At 44.0% G+C, this 25,149-nt stretch overlaps 1 protein-coding gene across 1 annotated transcript in view; it reads right to left on the reverse strand.

Moving 5' to 3' along the window:
* LOC139376583 (protocadherin-15-like) overlaps nucleotides 1-25,149 on the reverse strand; it is a 185,551-nt gene that overhangs the window by 67,751 nt on the left and 92,651 nt on the right. Inside the window, exons 16-21 of the mRNA XM_071119336.1 lie at nucleotides 23,861-23,993; nucleotides 23,348-23,427; nucleotides 19,291-19,384; nucleotides 14,052-14,180; nucleotides 5,685-5,993; nucleotides 4,221-4,439 (exon numbers count right to left, since the gene is read on the reverse strand). Coding sequence (XP_070975437.1) covers nucleotides 4,221-4,439; nucleotides 5,685-5,993; nucleotides 14,052-14,180; nucleotides 19,291-19,384; nucleotides 23,348-23,427; nucleotides 23,861-23,993 — 964 coding nt within the window. The remainder of the gene's footprint in view (nucleotides 1-4,220; nucleotides 4,440-5,684; nucleotides 5,994-14,051; nucleotides 14,181-19,290; nucleotides 19,385-23,347; nucleotides 23,428-23,860; nucleotides 23,994-25,149) is intronic.

Here is a 25,149-nt window from a genome sequence, read left to right on the forward strand (position 1 = left end):
AAGCTAACATATGGAATTGTTTTAAGAAGGTCATTTAGCTATTTGATTTAGAATTTTAAGAGCCTTTGAAGGATAAAAAAAAGTTGAATAAAAGATTCACTACATCGAACAACAGATAGTCCCTCAAATAAAATCAAAAGGACGTTTTTCTGAAGTGTCTGTACAAAATCTGAGAGATTTAAAAAAGACCAAGAAACTATATATACAGTTGAAGTCGGAAGTTTACATACACCTTAGCCGGATACATTTAAACTCAGTTTTTCACAATTCCTGACATTTAATCCTAGTAAAAATTCCCTGTTTTAGGTCAGTTAGGATCACCACTTTATTTTTAAGAATGTGAATGTCAGAATAATAGTAGAGAGAATGATTTATTTCAGCTTTTATTTCTTTCATCAAATTTCCAGTGGGTCAAAAGTTAACATAAACTCAATTAGTATTTGGTAGCATTGCCTTTAAAATGTTTAACTTGGGTCAAACGTTTTGGGTAGCCTTCCACAAGCTTCCCACAAGAAGTTGGGTGAATTTTGGCCCATTCCTTCTGACAGAGCTGGTGTAACTGAGTCAGGTTGGTAGGCCTCCTTGCTCGCACACGCTTTAAATTATTATTATTTTTTTTCAAGATCCAAGTTTAACAATTTAAAGGCAATGCTACCAAATACTAATTGAGTGTACAGTGCCTTGCGAAAGTATTCGGCCCCCTTGAACTTTGCGACCTTTTGCCACATTTCAGGCTTCAAACATAAAGATATAAAACTGTATTTTTTTGTGAAGAATCAACAACAAGTGGGACACAATCATGAAGTGGAACGACATTTATTGGATATTTCAAACTTTTTTAACAAATCAAAAACTGAAAAATTGGGCGTGCAAAATTATTCAGCCCCTTTACTTTCAGTGCAGCAAACTCTCTCCAGAAGTTCAGTGAGGATCTCTGAATGATCCAATGTTGACCTAAATGACTAATGATGATAAATACAATCCACCTGTGTGTAATCAAGTCTCCGTATAAATGCACCTGCACTGTGATAGTCTCAGAGGTCCGTTAAAAGCGCAGAGAGCATCATGAAGAACACGGAACACACCAGGCAGGTCCGAGATACTGTTGTGAAGAAGTTTAAAGCCGGATTTGGATACAAAAAGATTTCCCAAGCTTTAAACATCCCAAGGAGCACTGTGCAAGCGATAATATTGAAATGGAAGGAGTATCAGACCACTGCAAATCTACCAAGACTTGGCTGTCCCTCTAAACTTTCAGCTCATACAAGGAGAAGACTGATCAGAGATGCAGCCAAGAGGCCCATGATCAATCTGGATGAACTGCAGAGATCTACAGCTGAGGTGGGAGAATCAGTCGTATATTGCACAAATCTGGCCTTTATGGAAGAGTGGCAAGAAGAAAGCCATTTCTTCAAGATATCCATAAAAAGTGTCGTTTAAAGTTTGCCACAAGCCACCTGGGAGACACACCAAACATGTGGAAGAAGGTGCTCTGGTCAGATGAAACCAAAATTGAACTTTTTGGCAACAATGCAAAACGTTATGTTTGGCGTAAAAGCAACACAGCTCATCACCCTGAACACACCATCCCCACTGTCAAACATGGTGGTGGCAGCATCATGGTTTGGGCCTGCTTTTCTTCAGCAGGGACAGGGAAGATGGTTAAAATTGATGGGAAGATGGATGGAGCCAAATACAGGACCATTCTGGAAGAAAACCTGATGGAGTCTGCAAAAGACCTGAGACTGGGACGGAGATTTGTCTTCCAACAAGACAATGATCCAAAACATAAAGCAAAATCTACAATGGAATGGTTCAAAAATAAACATATCCAGGTGTTAGAATGGCCAAGTCAAAGTCCAGACCTGAATCCAATCGAGAATCTGTGGAAAGATCTGAAAACTGCTGTTCACAAATGCTCTCCATCCAACCTCACTGAGCTCGAGCTGTTTTGCAAGGAGGAATGGGAAAAAATGTCAGTCTCTCGATGTGCAAAACTGATAGAGACATACCCCAAGCGACTTAGAGCTGTAATCGCAGCAAAAGGTGGCGCTACAAAGTATTAACTTAAGGGGGCTGAATAATTTTGCACGCCCAATTTTTCCGTTTTTGATTTGTTAAAAAGGTTTGAAATATCCAATAAATGTCGTTCCACTTCATGATTGTGTCCCACTTGTTGTTGATTCTTCACAAAAAAAATACAGTTTTATATCTTTATGTTTGAAGCCTGAAATGTGGCAAAAGGTCGCAAAGTTCAAGGGGGCCGAATACTTTCGCAAGGCACTGTATGTAAACTTCTGACCCACTTCTGACCCACTGCTGACCCACTACTATTATTCTGACATTTCACATTCTTAAAATAAAGTTGTGATCCTAACTGACCTAAGACAGGGAATTATTACATGGATTAAATGTCAGGAATTGTGGAAAAACTGAGTTTAAATGTATTTGGCTAAGGTGTATGTAAACATCCGACTTCAACTGTATTTGGAATTGATGCTTGAAAAGGTTAACCCCTTATCTGGCACTAAACTATATCTATATACACATTACTTCCATGTATTTTTCAAACTGGTACTGGGGGACATTCAGACGAGTCTGGTGAGGCTTGTGGGCGTCCTAGAGCAAAACAACCAGACAACGACGTGTTCGCGAGAGTCTCATCTTTTTATCGGGCGGTGTCACAGTAGGTTGCCTTCCAAACTGTTCGGACGCTACAGCCTATTTAGTGAGAATAGTGATTTCCACCATTCACCGCAGATGCAGAAGTGCGACATCAGCGGATGCGGTGGATTGAGACACATCCAATGCAAAAAAAAACAGATCTCTATACCTTAAACAGATGGGTTTTGGTGGGGATTTTTTTATTCTGCTAATTGGGGCCGCAGAAATCTATTCTAGAGGGTTAAAGTCATCATTGGCCTCGTGGTGAAATCCCTGAGTGGTTTCCTTCCTCTCCGTCAACTGAGTTAGGAAGTTAGGCCTGTATCTTTGTAATGACTGGCTTTATTGATACACCATCCAAAGTGTAATTAATAACTTTACCATGCTGAAAGTCTGCTTTTTTTTTTACCCATCTACCAATAGGTGCCCTTTTTTGCAAGGCATTGGAACACCTACCTGGTCTTTGTGGTTTAATCTGTGTTTAAAATTCTCTGGGTACAGAGATGAGGTAGTCAGAATGAGGTAGTCATTCAAAATTTGATGTTAAACTCTATTATTGCACACAGAGTGAGTCCATGCAACTTATTATGTGACTTGTTAAGCACATTCTTTACTCCTGAACTTATTTAGGCTTGCCATGACAAAGGGATTGAACACTTGAATACTTTTTTAAAATGTTAAATTCATCTGTAAAGATTTCTAAAAACACAATTCCACTTTGACATTATGGGGTATTTTGTGTAGGCCAGTGACACAAAATCTAAATGGAATACATTTTAAATTCAGGCTATAACAAAATGTGGAAAAAGTCAAGGGGTGTGAATACTTTCTGAAGGCACTGTAAGCAGCTAGAGCTAAGTAATTACACTAATGGACAGTGACTGAGTAATACAGCCTCGTTTAATGTGTAAAACCACATCACAAGCCTGATCTCCCACTCTTCTACTGGTCTAGGAGCGTCACGCAGAGGCCAACGGTGGGCTAATCTCCATACAGCTCGTGTCTGGTGCTTAATCACCTGAATCATAATACATCAGATGGCCACAATACTGACAAAATAGAGCCCTCACAAACCTAATGATCATCCAGACATCAAATATCCCAGCACTGTACTACAATATCAATCTGTCAGTCTGTCTTTCATCGGGCAAGGAGAAATGAGAGGTAGCTGAGGATCATCCATCTCTCTTTTACTCCGTGGTGGTGAGAATGGCTAGTGGTTTTAGACCAGAGAGAGAGAGAGAAAGAGGAGAGAGAGAGAAGAAGAGAGGAGAGAGAGAAGAGCGAGAGAGGAGAGAAAGAGGAGAGAGAGAGAAGAGCGAGAGAGGAGAGAGAAGAGCGAGAGAGGAGAGAGAGAAAAGAGAGAGAGAGAAAGAAAAGAGAGAGAGAGAGAAAGAAAAGAGAGAGAGAGAGAGAGAGGGCGGAGCCATGTATTCATGAAAAATTAGATTCACAGGTCTTCTGCATTTTTCCTTTTGAATGATGAAGATGGCTTGTGAGTGATAAACAGCCCCTGCTATGGAGGCGGCAGAGGGAAGGTACAGTCATTTCCTTACCGTTATCTTTACAGTGACAGTGGCCAGGCCTGGGGGCATGCTCCCTCCACTGTCCAGGGCTTCCACCACAAAGGTGTGGTCCGTGGCTGCCAGGGTCTCAAAGTCCAGCGTCTGCAGCACAGAGAGCTCTCCAGTCACTGGGTTGACAGCAAACAATTGCCTGGCCTCCGGGGTCCGTATACGGAAGGTGACGTTGGAGTCCAGGTCAGAGTCTTTGGCCTAGAGGAGAGGAGATGAAGAGATGGAGGAGGAAGGAGTACTGCGGGTAAGAAACAGTTCAGTGTCCTGTATTAGTGGATCTCTGGTCTATGGGACTTGAAGTAACTTGTACTGTAGTTATAAATAGGTGTATGTAAGAAACAGTTTCCCTATTAGCTAAGAACACAACAGCCAGAAAATTACACAACGTTACAGCATGAATCTTAAGTCTCTTATTCAATAGGCAATCATAAAAACAAAAGAATCGAGCAATTCTAGTTTCTGGCACTCGTCAGTCAAATCACAGTGACAAGCAGTAATAACTACTCAAATCCATTGTTAGGAGAGAGACCTCTGGATTCACTCTTGCGTCTGTGTGGGTTGTGCATGTCGTTTTTTCAAGTGGAGGTGTGTGTTCACGTGGAGTGTGTAGGGGGAAGAATAGCTGTGGGCCTACACACAGATAACAACACCCCCCCCCCCCCCCCCCCCGACCATGCTAGTTCAGCCATTAGTGGCTCCACTAATCTGTCTACAATATCAGCCTATCAGCAGGCTCGGTGTGGCATGTGGAGCGACGGGAGGCCACGGTGATGAGAGGTTTGACACTGCTAGGGGATCAGTGCACTAGGACCAGACAGACACTGTCACTGTCACGTAAACCTGTCAATCAACCAACCCAACTGTCCAAATGTCCATGATTAGCCTCACACAGGGAGATGTGACTGGTCTCCTCAAAAAAGTATTCTCTGGGCTGACTAACAACAAATAACCACAATTCTAGATAGTCCAGACGATATACTCAACTTTTGGATCAAAGAAGAAGCATGTTCTTGGAAAATACAAATAACCACAATTCTAAAGTCAGGTTCTTGGAAAACAAGCAGGATTCCAATTAACAATTTCACCTCAGAGAATAATGGGAGTAAAAAAAGTTCCTACTCCACTCAGCTCCTGTTTGACCTTTCCTGAGTGCACTTGACTGAATAGTGGGCCATGTAAAAATGTCCAAGTCTGAGGTTTTGATATCCTCTGTCAATATGCTCTAGGCTATCCATATGCCTCCTGACCTTGTGTGCTTTGATGTACTAGAGGATGCATTTGGACTGTGGAGCGTTTGAAGTAGTAAATACACCCCTCCCTGCCTTGTGGCTCCTGAGTGTCCATGGAGCATGCTGTGCACTCTTGGACACACATGCACACACGCACAGGCTGGCAATCACACATACGCACATACATCATGCACAAACACACACACAAACTCACAGTAAGCTGCAGGATGACTGTGTTCTTAGGACTATTCTCCGGCAGATTGACCGTATAGGATGGTTGGGAGAACACCGGACTGTTATCATCCACATCCAGCACAGTCACCGACAGAGTCAGCGTGGTCCTCCTGGGGTCCTCCACCGCTCCGTCCTCCGCCTCCACAATGAGGTCATACTGACCCCTGACCTCTCGGTCCAGAGGCACGGCGGTGTAGATGGTGCCATTGGAGTTGACCCTGAAGAGGTCGGCGTGGTTGACTAGTCGGTAGAGCACCTGGCCATTAACCCCCGCGTCTGGATCTGTGGCCTGGGTGGATGGATGGGTGGGAGGGAGGGAAGGAGACACAGGGGGTTAGACCCTCCATATCAAATCAAATCAAATGAAATGTTATTTGTCACAAGCGCCGAATACAACAACTGTAAGGTGTTCACCTTACAGTGAAATGCTTACTTACAAGCCCTTAACCAACAATAACGTTTTCGGGAATCTGAGGACCCATGACAAATCTTTTCAGTCTCCTGAGGGGTAATAGGTTTTGTCGTGCCCTCTTCACTACTGTCTTGGTGTGCTTGGACCATGTTAGTTTGTTGGTGATGTGGACACCATATGGCAGGCATCATGCATACATTAATAGGGAGGAACTCTCACGCACACATGCAGACATATACACAACACACACAAGCACGCAGGTAAGTGCACACCCCCCCTTCACACACACACACATACAAACAAACACACACAGATGCAAACACGCACACGATGAGACACCTCTTTCAACAGCAGTGAGAGAGAGCAGTACACAGATCACAAGCAGACAGCCTTACACAGGTACACAGTGTTACAGTTGAACCGTCTCTTCAAACAGCCTGTTGTGTCCTCTCTGTGATGCAAATGGAGGATTTTTTTGTGCCGCAAGTTAAGCAGTTCTGTCTGTATATCGTAGGGATTGTATTGTATCCATACAGCATTAATCCTACCATTTCACTCTGGATTTGTTCGAGATTGAAGACAGTGGTTTTCCAATGCACTCTAATGAGCTAATGGAACATATCGCTCATGGTGAAACTGTGTTGTGTGTTTAGAATTGTACTATGCTGTTCCATTGTAGTGTATCCTGCATCTACAGTGGGGAGAACAAGTATTTGATACACTGCCGATTTTGCGGGTTTTCCTACTTACAAAGCATGTAGAGGTCTGTAATTTTTATCATACACTTCAACTGTGAGAGATGGAATATAAAACAAAAATCCAGAAAATCACATTGTATGATTTTTAAGTAATTCATTTGCATTTTATTGTATGACATAAGTATTTGATACATCAGAAAAGCAGAACTTAATATTTGGTACAGAAACATTTTTTTCAATTACAGAGGTCATACGTTTCCTGTAGTTCTTGACCAGGTTTGCACACACTGCAGCAGGGATTTAGGCCCACTCCTCCATACAGACCTTCTCCAGATCCTTCAGGTTTTGGGGCTGTCGCTGGGCAATACGGACTTTCAGCTCTCTCCAAAGATTTTCTATTGGGTTCAGGTCTGGAGACTGGCTAGGCCACTCCAGGACCTTGAGATGTTTCTTACGGAGCCACTCCTTAGTTGCCCTGGCTGTGTGTTTCGTGGTCGTTGTCATGCTGGAAAGACCCAGCCACGACCCATCTTCAATGCTCTTACTGGGGGAAGGAGGTTGTTGGCCAAGATCTCGCGATACATGGCCCCATCCATCCTCCCCTCAATACGGTGCAGTCGTCCTGTCCCCTTTGCAGAAAAGCATCCCCAAAGAATGATGTTTCCACCAGCATGCTTCACAGTTGGGATGGTGTTCTTGGGTGTTCTCATCCTTATTCTTCCTCCAAACACGGCAAATGGAGTTTAGACTAAAAAGCTCTATTTTTGTCTCATCAGACCACATGACCTTCTCCCATTCCTCCTCTGGATCATCCAGATGGTCATTGGCAAACTTCAGACGGGCCTGGACATGCGCTGGCTTGAGCAGGGGGACCTTGCGTGCGCTGCAGGATTTTAATCCATGACGGCGTAGTGTGTTACTAATGGTTTTCTTTGAGACTGTGGTCCCAGCTCTCTTCAGGTCATTGACCAGGTCCTGCCATGTAGTTCTGGGCTGATCCCTCACCTTCCTCATGATCATTGATGCCGCACGAGGTGAGATCTTGCATGGAGCCCCAGAACGAGGGTGATTGACCGTCATCTTGAACTTCTTCCATTTTCTAATAATTGCGCCAACTCTTGTTGCCTTCTCACCAAGCTGCTTTCCTATTGTCCTGTAGCCCATCCCAGTCTTGTGCAGATCTACAATTTTACCCATGATGTTCTTACACAGCTCGCTGGTCTTGGCCATTGTGGAGAGGTTGGAGTCTGTTTGATTGAGTGTGTGGACAGGTGTCTTTTATACAGGTAACGAGTTCAAACAGGTGCAGTTAATACAGGTAATGAGTGGAGAACAGGAGGGATTCTTAAAGAACTAACAGGTCTGTGAGAGCCGGAATTCTTACTGGTTGGTAGGTGATCAAATACTTATGTCATGCAATAAAATGCAAATTAATTACTTAAAAATCATACAATGTGATTTTCCGTCTCTCACAGTTGAAATGTACCTATGATAAAAATGACAGACCTCTACATGCTTTGTAAGTTGGAAAACCTGCAAAATCGGCAGTGTATCAAATACTTGTTCACCCCACTGTATGTTCTGTTACTGTAGTATAGGCCTACACTGCACGTATCTCTGCATTTGTTGCTAGAAGTGCATCATTATCCAGGTCCTGTGCTCTGCTCTACCCTGATAGCTCTCTTATCTGGCTCTGATCACAGAGGTTCCCTGCATTAATCATCAAGGTGGTAATAGGGAGGCTGACTCTGCACCCATTGACTCCAGACTTGAAGGCTGGAGCCAGATGACATGAGAAGCCAGGATCACACAGAATTATCATATCATCCCTCTGATGACTTTGTAGGAACACGACTCCGTGATCCCATTGAACAAAGGAAGATAGTAACTTAACATCTCACCTCCGGATTGGGAGCTAAAAGTAATTGAAAAATGGAAAGAAATTTGATGTTGAAAATGTCATTTATTCTACTAAAAGGCAAGTGATAATTGACTTTGGAGGGCGTAAAGGTGTCACACCCTGATCTGTTTCACCTGTCTTTGTGCTTGTTTCCACCCCCCTCCAGGTGTCACCCATCTTCCTATTATCCCCTGTGTATTTATACCTGCGTTCTGTTTTTTTATTGTCAGTTCATCTTGTCAGGTCTTACCAGCATTCTTTCCCGCCTTCCTGTTTCTCTAGTTCTGTTTCCTAGTTTTCCCCGATTCCGACCATTCTGCCTTCCCTGACTCTGAGTGCCGTCCTGTACCTGTCTGACTCTGACCTGATTACAAACCTCTGCCTGCCCTCGACCTGCCCTTTGCCTGCCCCGTGTTTCTAATAAATCATCTGAGAACTGTACTATCCGCCTCCCGTGTCTGCATCTGGGTCATATCATTATTGTGATAAAAGGGAGAGTGGACACAACATGTTTATTTTCAGAGACATTGTTGAAGTCGTACAGAACATTTATTTTCCACCAGAGAATGAAATACATTGAGGAAATGTAAATTAATCAATCTTGGTGGTAATACTGAGACAGGATCAGTTTGTAATTTTCATAAAAATAAAAATGGAGATTGCCTTCACTCAAAGCATATTGCAATGCGGTGCAAAAAAATTAAAACAATACAGAAATGCTGCCCCTGCTGTTGTTGTGTACGGAACACAACATCCTGCAGGAGATCAGTAAGATACCATGAGAATAATAAGGAACATGTTGACTCGACTGAAGTCTGAAAACCCAATCGTCAGGCCAAAATAATGAACGTTACTCTCCAGTCAGTGATGGCATGAGTTCAATACATTTCTATCAGCTGCTAAAGCAACCACGACCTGGTTATGAAAGCATTCACCTTCTCAGCAATGGTCGACTTTGGGCATAAATGCTAAATAACGGCTTTTACCTGTATAACTTATCAATGCACCATCATACCAGTTAATTTAAAGCATGTTTAAAAAAAATGGATAATGGATCCATAAGATATTTGGCCACAGAAGTACCATTTCTTACCGATCTCTACAGCTTCCGTCCAAAAACAAATCCTGCGAAATGACGTCAACACTACAAGTGGCTAACTTAGCTAACGAACCAGAATGTCACATCGATGACGCACCAAATGCACACCACAATAAATTGAGAAAGAGGAGGAGTTGGACCATTTTTCGTGGATATATTGAAGCAACATCTCAAGACATCAGTCAGGAAGTTAAAGCTTGGTCGCAAATGGGTCTTCCAAATGACCAATGACCCCAAGCATACTCCCAAAGTTGACAAAATTCACCCAACGTATTGTGGGAAGCTTGTGGAAAGCTACCCAAAATGATTGACCAAAGTTAAACAATTTAAAGGCAATGCTACCAAATACAAATTGAGTGTATGTAAACTTCTGACCCACTGAGAATGTGAAGAAAGAAATAAAAGCTGAAATAAATCTCTACTATTATCCTGACATTTCACATTCTTAAAATAAAAGTGGTGATCCTAACTGACCTAAGACAAGGAATTTTTACTAAGACTAAATGTCAGGAATTGTGAAAAACTGAGTTTAAATGTATTTTGTATGCAAACTTCTGACTTCAACTGTATAATCCACATAATAATTAACATTTCATGTTCTGCAGGATTCTTTTCCAGCTGCAGTAAACTGGCTCAAATTAAGATTCTACATCGGTGAAACCTGTATCTATGCCCTCCGACGAACCATCAAACAGGCAAAGCGTCAATACAGGACTAAGATTGAATCGTACTACACCTGCTACAATGTTCGTCGGATGTAGCAGGGCTTACAAACTATTACAAACTGCAAAGGGAAGCACAGCTGAGAGCTACCCAGTGACACAAGCCTACCAGACGAGCTAAATTACTTCTTCTGCTCACTTCGAGGCAAGCAACACTGAAACATGCATGAGAGCATCAGCTGTACTGGACGACTGTGTGATCACGCTCTCCGCAGCCGATGTGAGTAAGACCTTTAAACAGGGCCAGACGGATTACCAGGATGTGTATTCCGAGCATGCACGACCTACTGGCAAGTGTCTTCACTGACATTTTCAAACTTTCCCTGTCGAAGTCTGTAATACCAACATGTTTCAAGCAGACCACCATAGTCCCTGTGCCCAGGATTACTAAGGTAACCCGCATAAATGACTACCGACCCGCAGCACTCACGTCTGTAGTGCCCTCAAATCTCATCACTAAGCTAAGGACCCTGGGATTAAACACCTCCCTCTGCAACTGGATCCTGGACTTCCTGATGGGCCACCCCCAGATGGTAAGGGTAAATAACAACGCATTTGCCATGCTGATCCTCAACACGGGGGCCCCTCAGGGGTGCGTGCTCAGTCCCTCCTGTACTCCCTGTTCCCTCATGACTGCACGTCCAGGCACGACTCCAACACCATCATTAAGATTTCCGATGACAACAGTGGTAGGCCTGATCACCAACAACAAAGAGACAGCCTATAGGGAGGTCAGAAACCTGTCCATGTGGCGCCATGACATCTACCTCTCTCAACGTGATCAAGACAAAGGAGATGATTGTGGACTACCGGAAAAGAAAGACTGAGCACGCCAACATTCTCTGAGACGGGGCTGTAGTGGAGGAGGTTGAGAGCTTCAAGTTCCTTGGTGTCCACATCACTAACAAACTAACATGGTCCAAGCACACCAAGACAGTTGTGAAGAGGGCACGACAAAACCTACTCCCCTTCAAGAGACTGAAAGTATTTGGCATGGGTCCTCAGATCCTCAAAAGGTTCTACAGCTGTACCATAGAGAGCATCCTGACTGGTTGCATCACTGCCTGGTAGGGCAAATGCTCGGCCTCCGACCGCAAGGCACTACAGAGGGTAATGTGTACGGCCCAGTACATCACTGGGGCCAAGCTTCCTGCCATCCAGGCACTCTATACCAGGTGGAGGCAAGGCCCTAAAAATGGTCAATGACTCCAGCCACCCTAGTCATAGACTGTTCTCTCTGCTACCGCATGACAAGTGGTACCGGAGCACCAAGTCTAAGTCCAAGAGGCTTCTAAAGAGTTTCTACCCCCCAAGCCATAAGACTCCTGAACATTTAATCAAATGGCTACCCAGACTATTTGTCCTCCCCCCTCTCTTTTACGCTGCTGCTATTCTCTGTTCATTATCTATGCATAGTCACTTTAACTCTACCTACATGTACATATTACCTCGACTAACCGGTGTCCCCGCACATTGACTCTGTACCGGTACCCCTTGTATATAGCCTTGCTATTGTTATTTTACTGCTGCTCTTTAATTATTTGTTACTTTTATTTATTTCCTTTTTTCTTTTTTGTTGTTGTAGGTATTTTAAAAAACTGCATTGTTGGTTAAGGGCTTGTAAGTAAGCATTTCACTGTAAGTTGTGTTGTGTTCCGCACCTGTGACAAATACAATTCGATTTGATTTGATTTGCAGACTCCGAGCTATGTCTTACACCGTTCATCACACCAGAGCTCAACTGGTAAACACTACAATATGGGGATAGTTTCATTATCTAGTGAGGAAGAGAGGGCATGCTGAGCCAGAAAGAGTACAGTGATTTCTGCTTCACTTGTCTGTGAAGCTCTCTCTCTCTTTCGTTAAGTGAAAACAGTAATGTGTCTTGATGGCTTGATAAGCAGAGCAAAAGGCCTCTCAGGAGCGGACACTGAATGTGCCAAGTCAACTCATTTGTCTTGCAGACAGTACCTTGGATCACATGGATCAACTTTACTAATATTATTATTATTATTATTATTGTTGACAGGACATGGACATAAATCAGAAATGTTGCATAAATAACACCATAACACACATGGCGGTAACCCACCACCTCTACTAATATCCATTTCAGACAGGAAACGCCACACGTATTCGTTTAACCATTTGTTAGTCTTGGCTCCGTCGTGGTGGCTGGCTGCCAGAGCATACACAATAATTACAAGCAGAGTCCAAACAGGTGGAGGCCGGGGTGGGAAAACAGAAAACAGACTGGCATGGCGAGTCGCGCATGCTACAACAATAGCGTGCCACCGAGACCGCCAGCGCACAGCGTGCCACCGAGAACGCCAGCGCACAGCGTGCCACCGAGACCGCCAGCGCACAGCGTGCGCGTGGCAGCCATCAGAGAATGTGGAAGCAGAAACCTGGTCCACTAAATAGACTGCCACATCGAGGTAGAGTGATGAATCTAACTGGTGCAATATCAGCCGACGCAAACACTCAGGCTTCCTGTATGAACCTGCTGTGCTCGATGCGTTCCCAGATTCAGGAAGAACTTGTACTCAGATGGTTTAGCGTTTAGTGTTCCATAAAGGCTTACTCGTTTCGATGCACATATTGTTGCAAATCCCACTTGAGACAGTATGGGTGAAGTGCTCACACATACACACCAGAGTGTGTGCATCGATCATCAATTATTCCCAGCAGTCAATGCAGCTCCAGCCACTTTCCCTCCAACTCTTCACCCAGGTAAACATTCATCTTATGATCCACAACACAGCGGTGTGCAGTACTGCGCCGCGCAACACCACACAAAGCCGCACGACTCCCTCCAAAGATGTCTGCCTGCATTATCCTCCTCTTATTCCACTAACAATCCCCAGCCCTATTAAACTACACCACTAATTACAACTCCTCGCAGCTTAACAGAGCCCAACAAAGCTACTCATTATAGAATGTCCCTGAAGGTGACAAATTATTTAAATTACATTTATTAAATTGGAAAATGATTAACAGCGGAGCGGGCAGGGAGCTCGCGGGGGGCCATCAGCCGCCTGGGCCCGCTCTGCTCTGGGCCTCCTGGCAGCTGGGCACACATGCTGGGGGGGATCGTCAGGCCGAGCATAGAGTGGGGCCATTGGCACTCGGCCATCACCTCCCTGCGGGCCTCTGATTACAATTAGCCAAATGGGACAGGGAGAGTCAGCGGGAGAGAGCCACCAGAGCCACAAAGGAACAGTAGGGTGTACTGCTGCAGGTCAGGTACAGATAAGTTAAATCGCATGGGACAGACTATTTCAATGTCAAAGGCCCCATGGACAGTATGCCTGCTTATACAAGCTGCAATTTACATGTTGATAGATTCAGTGCAACAGAAACATTACTCTACAGGGCAAGCCAGCAACAGTACACTGACTTATTCATCAGACAGATCTTAACATGAGTGCAAGGGGCTATGTATGAGCCAGCAATGTGGACGATACAGTAAATGCCACACAGTAAACAGTGTGGCATACATAAATCCAGACTTACCTTTACTTGGCCCACAAAAGAGTTGGCCTCCTCCTCTGTAACTGTTACGTTTTGGGGCACGAGTGGATCGAAGACGGGGTCATTGTCGTTGACATCAGTGACCACAACATTCACAGTAGCCGTGGAGGTCTGGAAGTGCAGGATAAAAACAACACAGTTATTGATCTCTGCTTCGAGCAAATCAGCAGGAGTTCTTTCTCTGAAACAGTAGCTTAAAAGCACCGCAGACTTCTCCGTATGTCATGCCTGACCCAATCAGCATGTGCGTGAATACATTCTATGTCATTCTTAAACTCTCTAATCAAATAATACATTTGGTTTCATTATTCAGGGCCTGGGTGGGTTTATCATCAACAAATCCACTTGTTTCCTGATTAACTGCTATAGCTCTTGCAATAACGCTGATGTATTTGCATTCGCCATCGTGTGATGAATGACAAATCTCCTCAGCTTTAGGTGAATTAGCATTTTTGTGTTTGATATGACAACGAGATGCTCCCAAACCCAACACATTTAGTTGTAGGTTCTTTCAGACGGTGCATCTTGTCGAAATTATCACTTGATTAACAAGACTACTGAGCCGTGTAGATATAGCACATTAAATCTCTTCAGAAACCAGGATATATCATGACACAGGGACGGCAATCGCAGTACCCGGCTCCGGATAATCTTGAGCTGACTACGAGAGCATCCTGTGACCATAGCGACTTGCAGTCTATTATAGAAAATAAAACATGGAGTTCAAGGCTTTTATAAAACTGAATTAATCAAATCAATGCCCTTTTGACTTCTAGCTACACGTTTCCCCCGATAGAAGAACAGAATCCAGAAAGCTCATCCAGGTCAACAGGTGCAGGTAATCACATTCGATTTTTTTGTCATTTAGCAGACGCTCTTATCCAGAGCAACTTACAGTTAGCGCATCCATCTTAAGATAGCTAGGTGGGACAACCACATATCACAGTCATAGGAAGTACATTTTTCCTCAATAAAAGTAGCTATCAGCAAAGTCTGTGCTGGTAAGAAAAGACAAGTGCGAGTGTTAGTGCAAAGAAGGCAAGTTAATTAATCAAGGTACTCCATCACACTACTTAAAGTGGAACTGACACATATTTAGTACCATCAAATCTTATTCAAGTATGCTCATATAATGTACAACCTAGGGAAGAATAAAACAACATTTTTCATTGTGTGAGAAGCGAGCGCATAGAATGTCACGTTTTCATACATTTCATAGAACGTTTGGAAATGACGTAGGGTCAGGAATTGGTGAGCCTTCTAATAGTAATATTAATGGGAAAGCAGCCATGTGAGTCGGGCCATTAATAGAAATGCAGTAAATAAAAACGAATACAAACTTGTCAGTCTTGTCCTGGGCCAGAATCTACACAGACCGGTGTGCCATAACCAATCACTGCTAGATTAGGCAAATAAGCCATGCCAACAGCACTTTGATGTTGCACTCCACTGGACAGGCAGTGGAACAGCGCAACATCTCTCCTTCAGTTGCCTAACCAGAACAACAACAACGTTAGCCTGAACCATACGAGTTCAAATCTAGCACGGAGGACAGTAAAACTTCTCAGATGGGGAATAGTAGCCTGCTCGGCCTCCTGCAGTGCCCCCCAGCCCAATAACAACATGACATCCTGCCAGCTAGCTACAAGGCTCTGTGTCATTTTCTAGCTAGTTAAATGACTTAGCTATCAAGTCATATAGCTAGCTAGCTAAATAAGTAGACCATACATAATAGATAAGGTATAGCCTTAACCACATCGATACTGCATCGCTAGATCGATTGTGTTGAGGCTCCCAATCACTGCCCTTTTTGTCCGTTTTTGTCCAAAGTGTTGGTTGAGTGAAACTGAAACGGTTCATCCCCTGAATGGCCGGGGTAACAAATCAATGTACCAGCTGTGATTTACAACCTGATAGCAATATTTATTAGACTACCTAGCGATTCATGGTGAATTTTATTCATCGTGCTGCAGGTAGCCTAGTGGTTAGAGAGGGTTGAGCCAGGAACCAGAGGGTTGCTAGTTCGAGTCCTGCGTCAAGACAGAAAAAAAATCGGGTAACAACAGCTCCCCAGGCGCACAGTGGCAGCCCCCTGCACCTTTCCAAAATATGTATGTGTTTTGGAGCGGAAGTCAAATTTTGGTTGGACCTTGTGTGCAATTGAACAATAAAGTGATCTTAAATGTAACTTAAAAAATAAAAAACTGTAAACGTGATATTTTAGACCAATATACTGATTATCTGTTTAGTTAAACGGTGTCAGATCCACTTTAAGCCTGCTTTCTATAGAGGTGTGGTATTTAAAAGCCAACATTTCAGTGTGGAAAGTTAATCTGTACATCACCCATCACCGTGACTTCTCTTGAATTTAAAGTGATCCTGAACCATTACCAGACCGTGGGAGGAAGGAAGAGTGATCTCTGCCGGTCATCTAACATCTCAGCCCTTTAAAGGTTTCATCCGTGGTCTGTGACGCTACCGACTGACTGGGTGTGTTCTTACTGACGGACTGTTTCACAAATATGATGGATTCTCCAATTAGCTCGTTTTTAGGCTGGCGGTATCAGAGCAGAACATTTAATAAGGCTCTGGGCCATCATGTTGATGCTGATTAATGAGGTCTGTGATGGATCACAAAGACCAAAGCCCCCAATCTCCTCCTTTGTGAAGAAACTGCGACCATCAAACAAAACACAATATCCAAACAGGTCAATTCCTCATTGAATGACCAGATAATACAGTAATTGTCAGAGCCAGACAGATGGTTGCATCATTCAGAGGTTCTCCGTCTTTTGTCTAACAGCCCAACGATTCAACATTTAAAAAAAAACAACCAATTACAGCACAGAATAAATTAGCAACCAGTGGGTCGTTAGGCAGATAGAGCTATAGCTAATTCCTTAGCGGTGGCTCTTGTATTCACACCGGTAACCCAAATCAGGCCGTACGTTAGAGCACCAGCCTACGGGAAAGACTAAACCGCCATTAGCCCAGAACATATTGCTTCCTTTCGTCAGCGGAAGAATGGAGGGGAGAAAAGTGTGCAGGTGTGCCCTCACAGCAGGTCGATCCCTTCACTTTGCGTCATCCCTTCCTAATGTCTCACTTCCTCATTCTCTTCTCCGCATTTAGATTTGAAAGAACATCAAAAGATATTCCTTCCCACGACACACCCAGAGGAATGAAAAAGTGAGGAATAATCCAAAAAGAAGGTGCGTGTTATTTTCTGCTGTTTTGTTATGTCAGAAAGAGCATTTGAGAGAGGCTGGGATTATTCATGAGGCGTAACTTCATGATGCAAAACATCTCTGCGCTACAAGAAACATTTACTTGGAGCGAGGAGGGGTAGTGATGAGTGAACTGGACAAATACATAGGAAATTCAGGACTATTGTTTGACATGAAAACAATGGTGCACAGCATGTTCACTTTGAAAAAGGTAAACACTCACGCTTTGTTTAGGACCAAAAACTGCATTTTCTCTTTAAAGTGGTAATCAGCAGTAGAAACAATAACAAGGCATACTCCCCGCCCCCCATTTAGTAAAATGCTACGGGATGGGGTTGGAGTGTGTGACCACTCTCAAATTCATAGACCAAGTAAAGGATACAAAAACTGGACCATCCATGATATCAAAATTACAGCTTTAACCATGTTTTGAGGCTATATAGTTTGTTAATAATTACTTTGTTTAAAAACATTGGAGGAAAAAAAGGTTTTGATGGGGTACGACAGTTGAACTAAGCTCACAAGGCATTTACTAGTCAAATTCTTCAAGAATCAATGAATCAATGAACATCCATATAATTAAATGGATGTTCAAAGATGGATGTAAGAACTGATGATTGCCCCTTTAAGACCAAACAGTACAACCAGTATTTATCATCTGTAACAGAGTATTATCTGACACCTCTGATATGACTGTATAATAGATACTGTCGGTCTCCCTCTCATGTGGTCCTCATCAGATAATATTGGCTAGCCCCGGGCCCTCCAGGCCCCTCTGGCACACCTGCAGGTGCCTAGAGAAATACACGCCCCATCCAGTAGGAAACATCACCAGGAAGGGAGGTCAAACAGTTCTGGAGAGTCAGTGACAGTGGTGTGTGTGTGTGTGTGTGTGTGCGCGCGTCTGTGTGTGTACGTATGTTGTGTGTGTGTGTGTGTGTGTGTGTGTGTGTGTGTGTCTCCTAAGCCAGAGAGCCTTCCCTAGTCCCTACAGGACTGTTTATTAGCTTGGCTAATGACCAGCTGATTTGGAAAGGTCAATGAATTTTAAAGGCCTCAGTCTCTGCCTTTACCCTACCCGCTCAGGCTGCAGTTTAAACTTTGCTCAATGTTTTATAGAATAAGTGGAAACGTGGAGGGCACAGAGGGGAGGAGAATGCTGGCGAGCGCAGAGGAGGGAGGGTTTACTGGTACTCACTGTCCGCTGTCTCATTTTACTTGCATGAGACAACCAACCACACTGGACTACTCTTTTAAGAAGAGGATGAGAGTTCCCCTCTCCACAAGGTGAGAGAGACCAGCTCTGAGAATATTGGCCAATTAAGTGATTCAATCTAGGGGGAGGTGCTTCAGGTATCAGAGTGTGCCAGAAGAGAGATGTTTGTATTCATTTCCATAAAGGTCAGCCGCGGTAACGTGTCACACCTGCATTAAATATGCCGCCGCTGGCATCAAAGAGAATAATGCCACATGAATCGGTCTGCTGGCTTCCTCGTTAAGCAACGATATGCAACGACAAGGCAATGTCTTTAGCCGTCATTAGAGTGATGTAGGTGGATGCGTCAAAGGTTTTTGAGATCATTCACATTTTCTCAACACTGGATACAGCAATTAAAGGGGGCCATGATTGACGACAAATACCGCTATTGCATTATTAGACTGATTTGAAATCAACCCCGATTTTCACCTAACAACCCCTGTTACTGTTATGCAACATCTTATTCCTTGTTATTATCATTTGCAGTACATAAATCACTGCTACTCCAGTTTGGCCAGGATCCTATCAAAACAATGGACTGCAGACCTCCAACACAGTAAAAAAGGCTAGATACACAACCTGCCATGCACTTAACTGAATGGATCGAATAGATTAATGAACACAATAAATTGATTGATGGTGAGACAGCACACAGATGAATGGATAAATGAAATCATTTATGACGGAGAATAGATGAACGAATAGATGGATAGAAGGTCAATTGACGCAGGCTTACCCCTTCCGGATGGCCATCTGAGGCTGTTACAACGAGAGTGTAGCGATCCTCTGTCTCCCTGTCCAGCGGTTTGCCCAGGACCAAAAGCCCTGACCTGGGGAGAAGAGATGGAGACACGGTGGTTCTTTTTCACTAAACCACCACCAGAACACGACACACTCCCATCATTCAATACAGTCCATTTGCAGCTTTTGTGAAACTTTCCCACTGACTCTGCTTCCCGCTGAGCCAGAAGCTTTCAGGGTTCCTAAATCAAACAGATCTCACGTAGTGATAAACAATACCCACACAAAAACAAGAAGACGTGAAGGAGACAGAAATTCTTGCATCAAAGTCTGCATTCAGACGTTGTGAATGTGAACATTTCAACAAATGATTGAATCCCAATTGAGACAGGTTTCAATTGGCCCAAAATCACAACTTTGTCAGTGTAAGCAGATTATTTTTTTCCTTCTAATGCAAAACCATTCATTTTTTTGCTTGTATGTGGTTTATAAATGGGGGTTTATGTAAATCTGGCTATTCAATTACATGCACGTTGGATACTGTGGGGCATGTGGACCCGCCAGCACATTAGAATGAAACGGAAGCTCCTTCTCTCATTCTGCCGACAGAGGAGAGTTATATATTGGCACTTTGACAAGCTACTGTAGCCTAACACACACACACATGCTTTGTAGAATTGACAGTGCACGGTCATTCGGTGTGGGGTACTATTGGCATGCATACAGCAGTGGTTTCAGCACTCTCACAGAGCGATCCCTGAGTGTTTAAATACATGGGATGATGATCTGCTGTCAGCTCTACACTCCTAGAAAAAAAAGGTTCCAAAAGGGTTATTCGGCTGTCCCCATAAGAGAACCCTTTTTGGTTCCGGGTAGAACCACTTTATTTCCAGGTAAGAGCCCTTTTGGGTTCCACCCCGGAATCCAAAGTGTTCTACCTATAACCAAAAAGGGTTCTCCAAAGGGTACTCCTACGGGGACAGCCAAATAACCCTTGAATGTTCTAGACAGCACTTTTTGATATATAAGAGTGTACACCTGTTAGCTGTCTGTCTGCTACAGCTCTCAGAGATGAGCCCAAACTAGAGGGCAATGTACAGCCACTTAAGGAAACGCGTCTGCAACCACGCATCTCGATTTTCCCTCTACTTGTAGTTTTCTGATGGCTACTCACCAGCAGTCATTTAGACACGCATTAATCAGATATTAGAGGTACTTTTTAACTCAGTATTTTTAACGGTTCATAATCAGACGATTCTAAGAGACCGGGTGCACACATCCTAAGAGGGATACGAGCTCCGTGAGGACCATAGTGGAATGATATGCCCCTGTTAAAATGAATTAGACAAACGCAAAGCGGCACCTCAAATGCTGCCGCCACGGCTCTCATGTATATTTATAAGCTATTCATAGAGAGCATTGTCTCTACACACACACGCACACACACACACACACACACACACACACACACACACACACACACACACACACACACACACACACACACACACACACACACACAATCATCCTCCCATTCGAAAATATCAAGGATGATGATAATGCCAAGCTGAATGAAATATCATGATTATTAGCAGCTGGAAAAGCAAACTGGATCAGATCCAGCATGTGAGAGAACCTCATTCACAAGGGTGTTGTTTTGAAGTGCTGAATAACTAAGAGAGTATTAAAGATATCATCTGAGGCCCACTAAGAGGCAACACAGAGCAGAGGTTATTCAACAGATTGTGATCTGTAAGGCCTGCCCGTTTCTGGCATTAAGCTGGCGATGAGACGCAGGCAGGTCTCTGATCACAATCACCTCTACAGCGGACTTAAAGTCTTGACACGCTGACGTTTTAAGTCTAATACAAAGCAATCGAATGGGTAACTTGTAAAACTGTCTTGTAAACAATCAACTCCTTAGCTGTACCAGGTGGATAAAAAGAGCTTTCTTTCGAAAGAAACAGATAAATATGCAAGAACTGGCTCAGTGGTATGACAATGGGGATACAATGTGTTGTGATAGGCACGTGAATCTATCGGGATGTATCCATTAATAGGGGCTATATAAGGGGATACACTTTAGCTCATCTCCTCTAGGACTGGGGAGCTTGTCCCCTACTGTTTTCATTTGCCACTTCATTGAGGAGACGGAGACAGGCGCAGGGCTTATTAACATTTTGGAGTTGTGGTGTATGCAATTTCTTGAACCTGACAGTCTGCAACAGGAGAGGCACGATGACAATTTGAGTTTGGAGCTTTGATTGAAGTGGCCTCCGGTAGCACAGTCATGACTGCATGGCAATGTGCTGGTTATTGCACGCACGCACGCATGCACGCACACACACACACACACACACACACACACACGCACACACACACACACAGGTCTACCTGAGACCCGACCCAAGACCGAGTGGGTTCAGGTCCAAAATTCAAACTTGCCTATCAGGTGCGGGTCGAGTCCTGTTTGATTGCTATCGGTTATCGGGTCTATGTAACTAGAGCTGATAGACCTAACCACGGCCTAGAGCATATTTATTGATTTGTAGAAGGCCTAGTCAAGATATAAAGAAATATTTGTTAACAAAAACAGCAACTTACCAGGTAGCCTAGCAGTTAAGAGCATTGGGCCAGTAACTGTAAAGTTTGTTTGGTTCAAATCTCAGAGCCGACTAGGTAAAAAATATGTTGATGTGCCCTTCAGCAAGGCACTAAACCCTAATTGCACCTGTAAGTCGCTCTGGATAAGAGCCTTTGCTAAATTACAAAAAATAAATAAACCATTATATTTTGTTACATTTGGGTATGGGTTGAGTCTAGGTCCGGTTGTAGTCGAGTCCATTCGGGTTCGGGTCTGATTGTTCTCGGGTTCGGGTCCCCATATTATTATACTTTTTTGTATTTTACCCCCCTTTTCCCCCCAATTTTGTGATATAGCCTAGTGGTTAGAGTGGGCCAGTAACCTAAAGGTTGTTGGATCAAATCCCTGAGCTGACAAGGTAAAAATCTGTCGTTCTGCCCCTGAACAAGGCAGTTAACCCTTTGTTCCTAGGCCGTCATTGTAAATAAGAATTTGTTCTTAACTGACTTGCCTAGTTAAATAAAGGTTCAAATAATACAAAATTGAAATAAAATACATATATCTCCAATTACGGTCTTGTCTCATCGCTCCCCAATGAGCTCGGGAGAGGTGAAGGTCGAGTTATGCTTCCTCCGAAACATGACCTGCCAAACCGCGCTTCTTAACACGCGCCCCCTTAACCTGGAAGCACACTGCACCAATGAGTCGCTAGAGCGCAATGAGCCAAGTAAAGCCCCCCTGGCCAAACCCTCCCCTAACCCAGATGGCGCAGGGCCAATCGTGTGTCGCCCTATGGGACTCCCGGCCACGGCCGGTTGTGACACAGCCTGGGATCAAACCCTTAGACCGCTGCGCCACTAGGGAGGACTGGGTCCCATTTTTTATAAATAAATCAGGGCCATTCAGCTCTGGGTCTAATTGTTGAGTACGAGTAATAGCTCTACTCCAAAGCTGCAGGGGGAGAAGGCTTGCTTCGCCACTAAACATAGAACAGTGCTCCCTAAAAAAAATCCCAGCAAATCTTATTGCAGGCTTGGATTAAATCTATGAAATTGTAAGAGGAAATATTTACTCCAAGCCAAGGCACCAATACTTTCCCCGCCAATACCAAAAGTGAAGCTCAGAGTAACATTGGGACGACTACTGTATAATCTGATATTTGGTCTGTTTTTCAAACAGGGAGAGAATTGTTTTGGTTTTAATTCATTTAGCACTTATTAATTATGTATTTGAGATGCTAGGGAGAATTGTATCTACATTTTCAGCCCCTCGTGTCTCGCGGAGAGCTTCTGAGAGAGCAATTCAGTTTACTACAGATCACACATCATGGCAAAACACAATCCAAAACCCTTTCCCCTAAATCGACTCCTCTGTAACAGGGTAACACCACCGGCGGCAAGGTTTCATGAATAAATCCTCCACGATAATACAGGTAGGTGTTGTTGATGACTAAAATAAGCTTACGCACGTTCGGGAGAGCTCGAAGAGGTGGTGGGAATCTCCGCTCTGGATGCTATAGGTAATAGGATCTCTTTCACGGTCCTTCGCCTGTAGAGACACAGAGACAGAGAGCCTCGTTCATGTCAAATAAAACCCAATTTCACAACAGACAATGAAGAATTCTAAATGACTTTACTCAGCAGTATCCGGCTCCATTTCTACTTGATGCATTACAAACAATAGTTTGGTAGTGTTAGCGGACAACAACACAGTAGCGACGTCTACCGTCTGAGTGGTCTAAATAAACAGCTCTAACCATTTCTTCTCAAACAGAATAGACAGTAACATTGGTCTCTTCTGGTACAGACTAAAAAATAAGCCATTGTTAAGAGCTCATCAGCTGTATACACAAAATGTTCCGAAGGGGATCCCACCGCCGACGCCAAATGTCACCCTCTAGATAAGAGTTCAGAGTTCATCACGCTAGGTCTGAACTAAAGAACAGTGTGGTATTGTGAAGAAGCCTCGTCCCCAGGCTCACCTGCAGGTGGAGGAGAGTGGCGCCGGTCCTCATGGCCTCGCTGACCTCCAGGCTGTAGAGGAAGCGGGGAAAGCGTGGGGGGCTCTGGTTGTTGGGTGGGAGCACCTCAATGTACACGGTGGTGATGGAGCTCCTGGGAGGGGAGATAAGGATGGGGGATGGGTGTGAAATTCATTCTGGTGGAAAAACCCAGATGAACGCGGGTTCAATTCGTTGGTATACATTTTTACAATCAAGAAGCACTTTTATCAACTTTAACTGTCCTCCAAGAGCTTCGATTCTGAAAGACCGAGACTGTGGGAGGGTTTTGTTTACAGTACGACAATTGGTGTGTGGGATGTAGGGTACACACAGATGCAATGTTATTGGCTGTGGGTGTTTGTTTCGGGTTTGTTAGGGTGTGTTTTGCAAGAAGATCCATATGACTGTAGATCAAACAGCTGCTGGGTACTGTACGTAGGCTGAAATCCAGAGTTGGCGAAAGAGCCACGTACATTTGCGACATTACAAAAACAAAGACGTTATTACAAACAACCAACACTGGTTCTTCACTCAGACATCATTGTACGCGCGAACGAACAGCAGAGTGTGTACTGTTACTTTGTTTTACCACGTCGCTGGATGCTGTTCTCACCTGGTTCATCACCAAACAGAAGTGAAATGACATTTGTGTACAGAACATTAAGCCCCAAGTGTCCGAGTCGGGCCTGAACATAAACATCATTGAATGATTACAGCCACTTTCACAAGTCAATTTCAGAAAGACATATGGGGGACTTGTTATTTGAAGACTTTTTGCTGGCTTTGCTATTATCAGCATTTATTTCCCTGCTCGACAAGATGGCACTCCAGACTTTTTACGTATTCACACCCCTAATAATCCTCATCACAGTTTTATTTTGCGTCTCTGTCTTTTACTTCTCAAAAGAAAGGCTTGAAAGGTTCTTTGTGCGATGAAACTTTTACCTGGCCGTGTTTCGGGGAAGACGAAATTCCAAAAACTGCTGCCACAGAGACCCCCCCAGTGAACTGAGGCCACAGAAACCCCCCCAGTGGACTGAGGCCACAGAAACCCCCCCAGTGGACTGAGGCCACAGAACTTCCCCAGTAGACTGAGGCCACAGAACTTCCCCAGTGGACTGAGGCCACAGAGACCCCCCCAGTGGACTGAGGCCACAGAACTTCCCCAGTAGACTGAGGCCACAGAGACCCCCCCAGTGGACTGAGGCCACAGAGACCCCCCCAGTGGACTGAGGCCACAGAGACCCCCCCAGTGGACTGAGGCCACA

This window comes from Oncorhynchus clarkii, chromosome 20, assembly GCF_045791955.1.
Source record: "Oncorhynchus clarkii lewisi isolate Uvic-CL-2024 chromosome 20, UVic_Ocla_1.0, whole genome shotgun sequence".
Classification (NCBI taxonomy): Eukaryota; Metazoa; Chordata; class Actinopteri; order Salmoniformes; family Salmonidae; genus Oncorhynchus; species Oncorhynchus clarkii.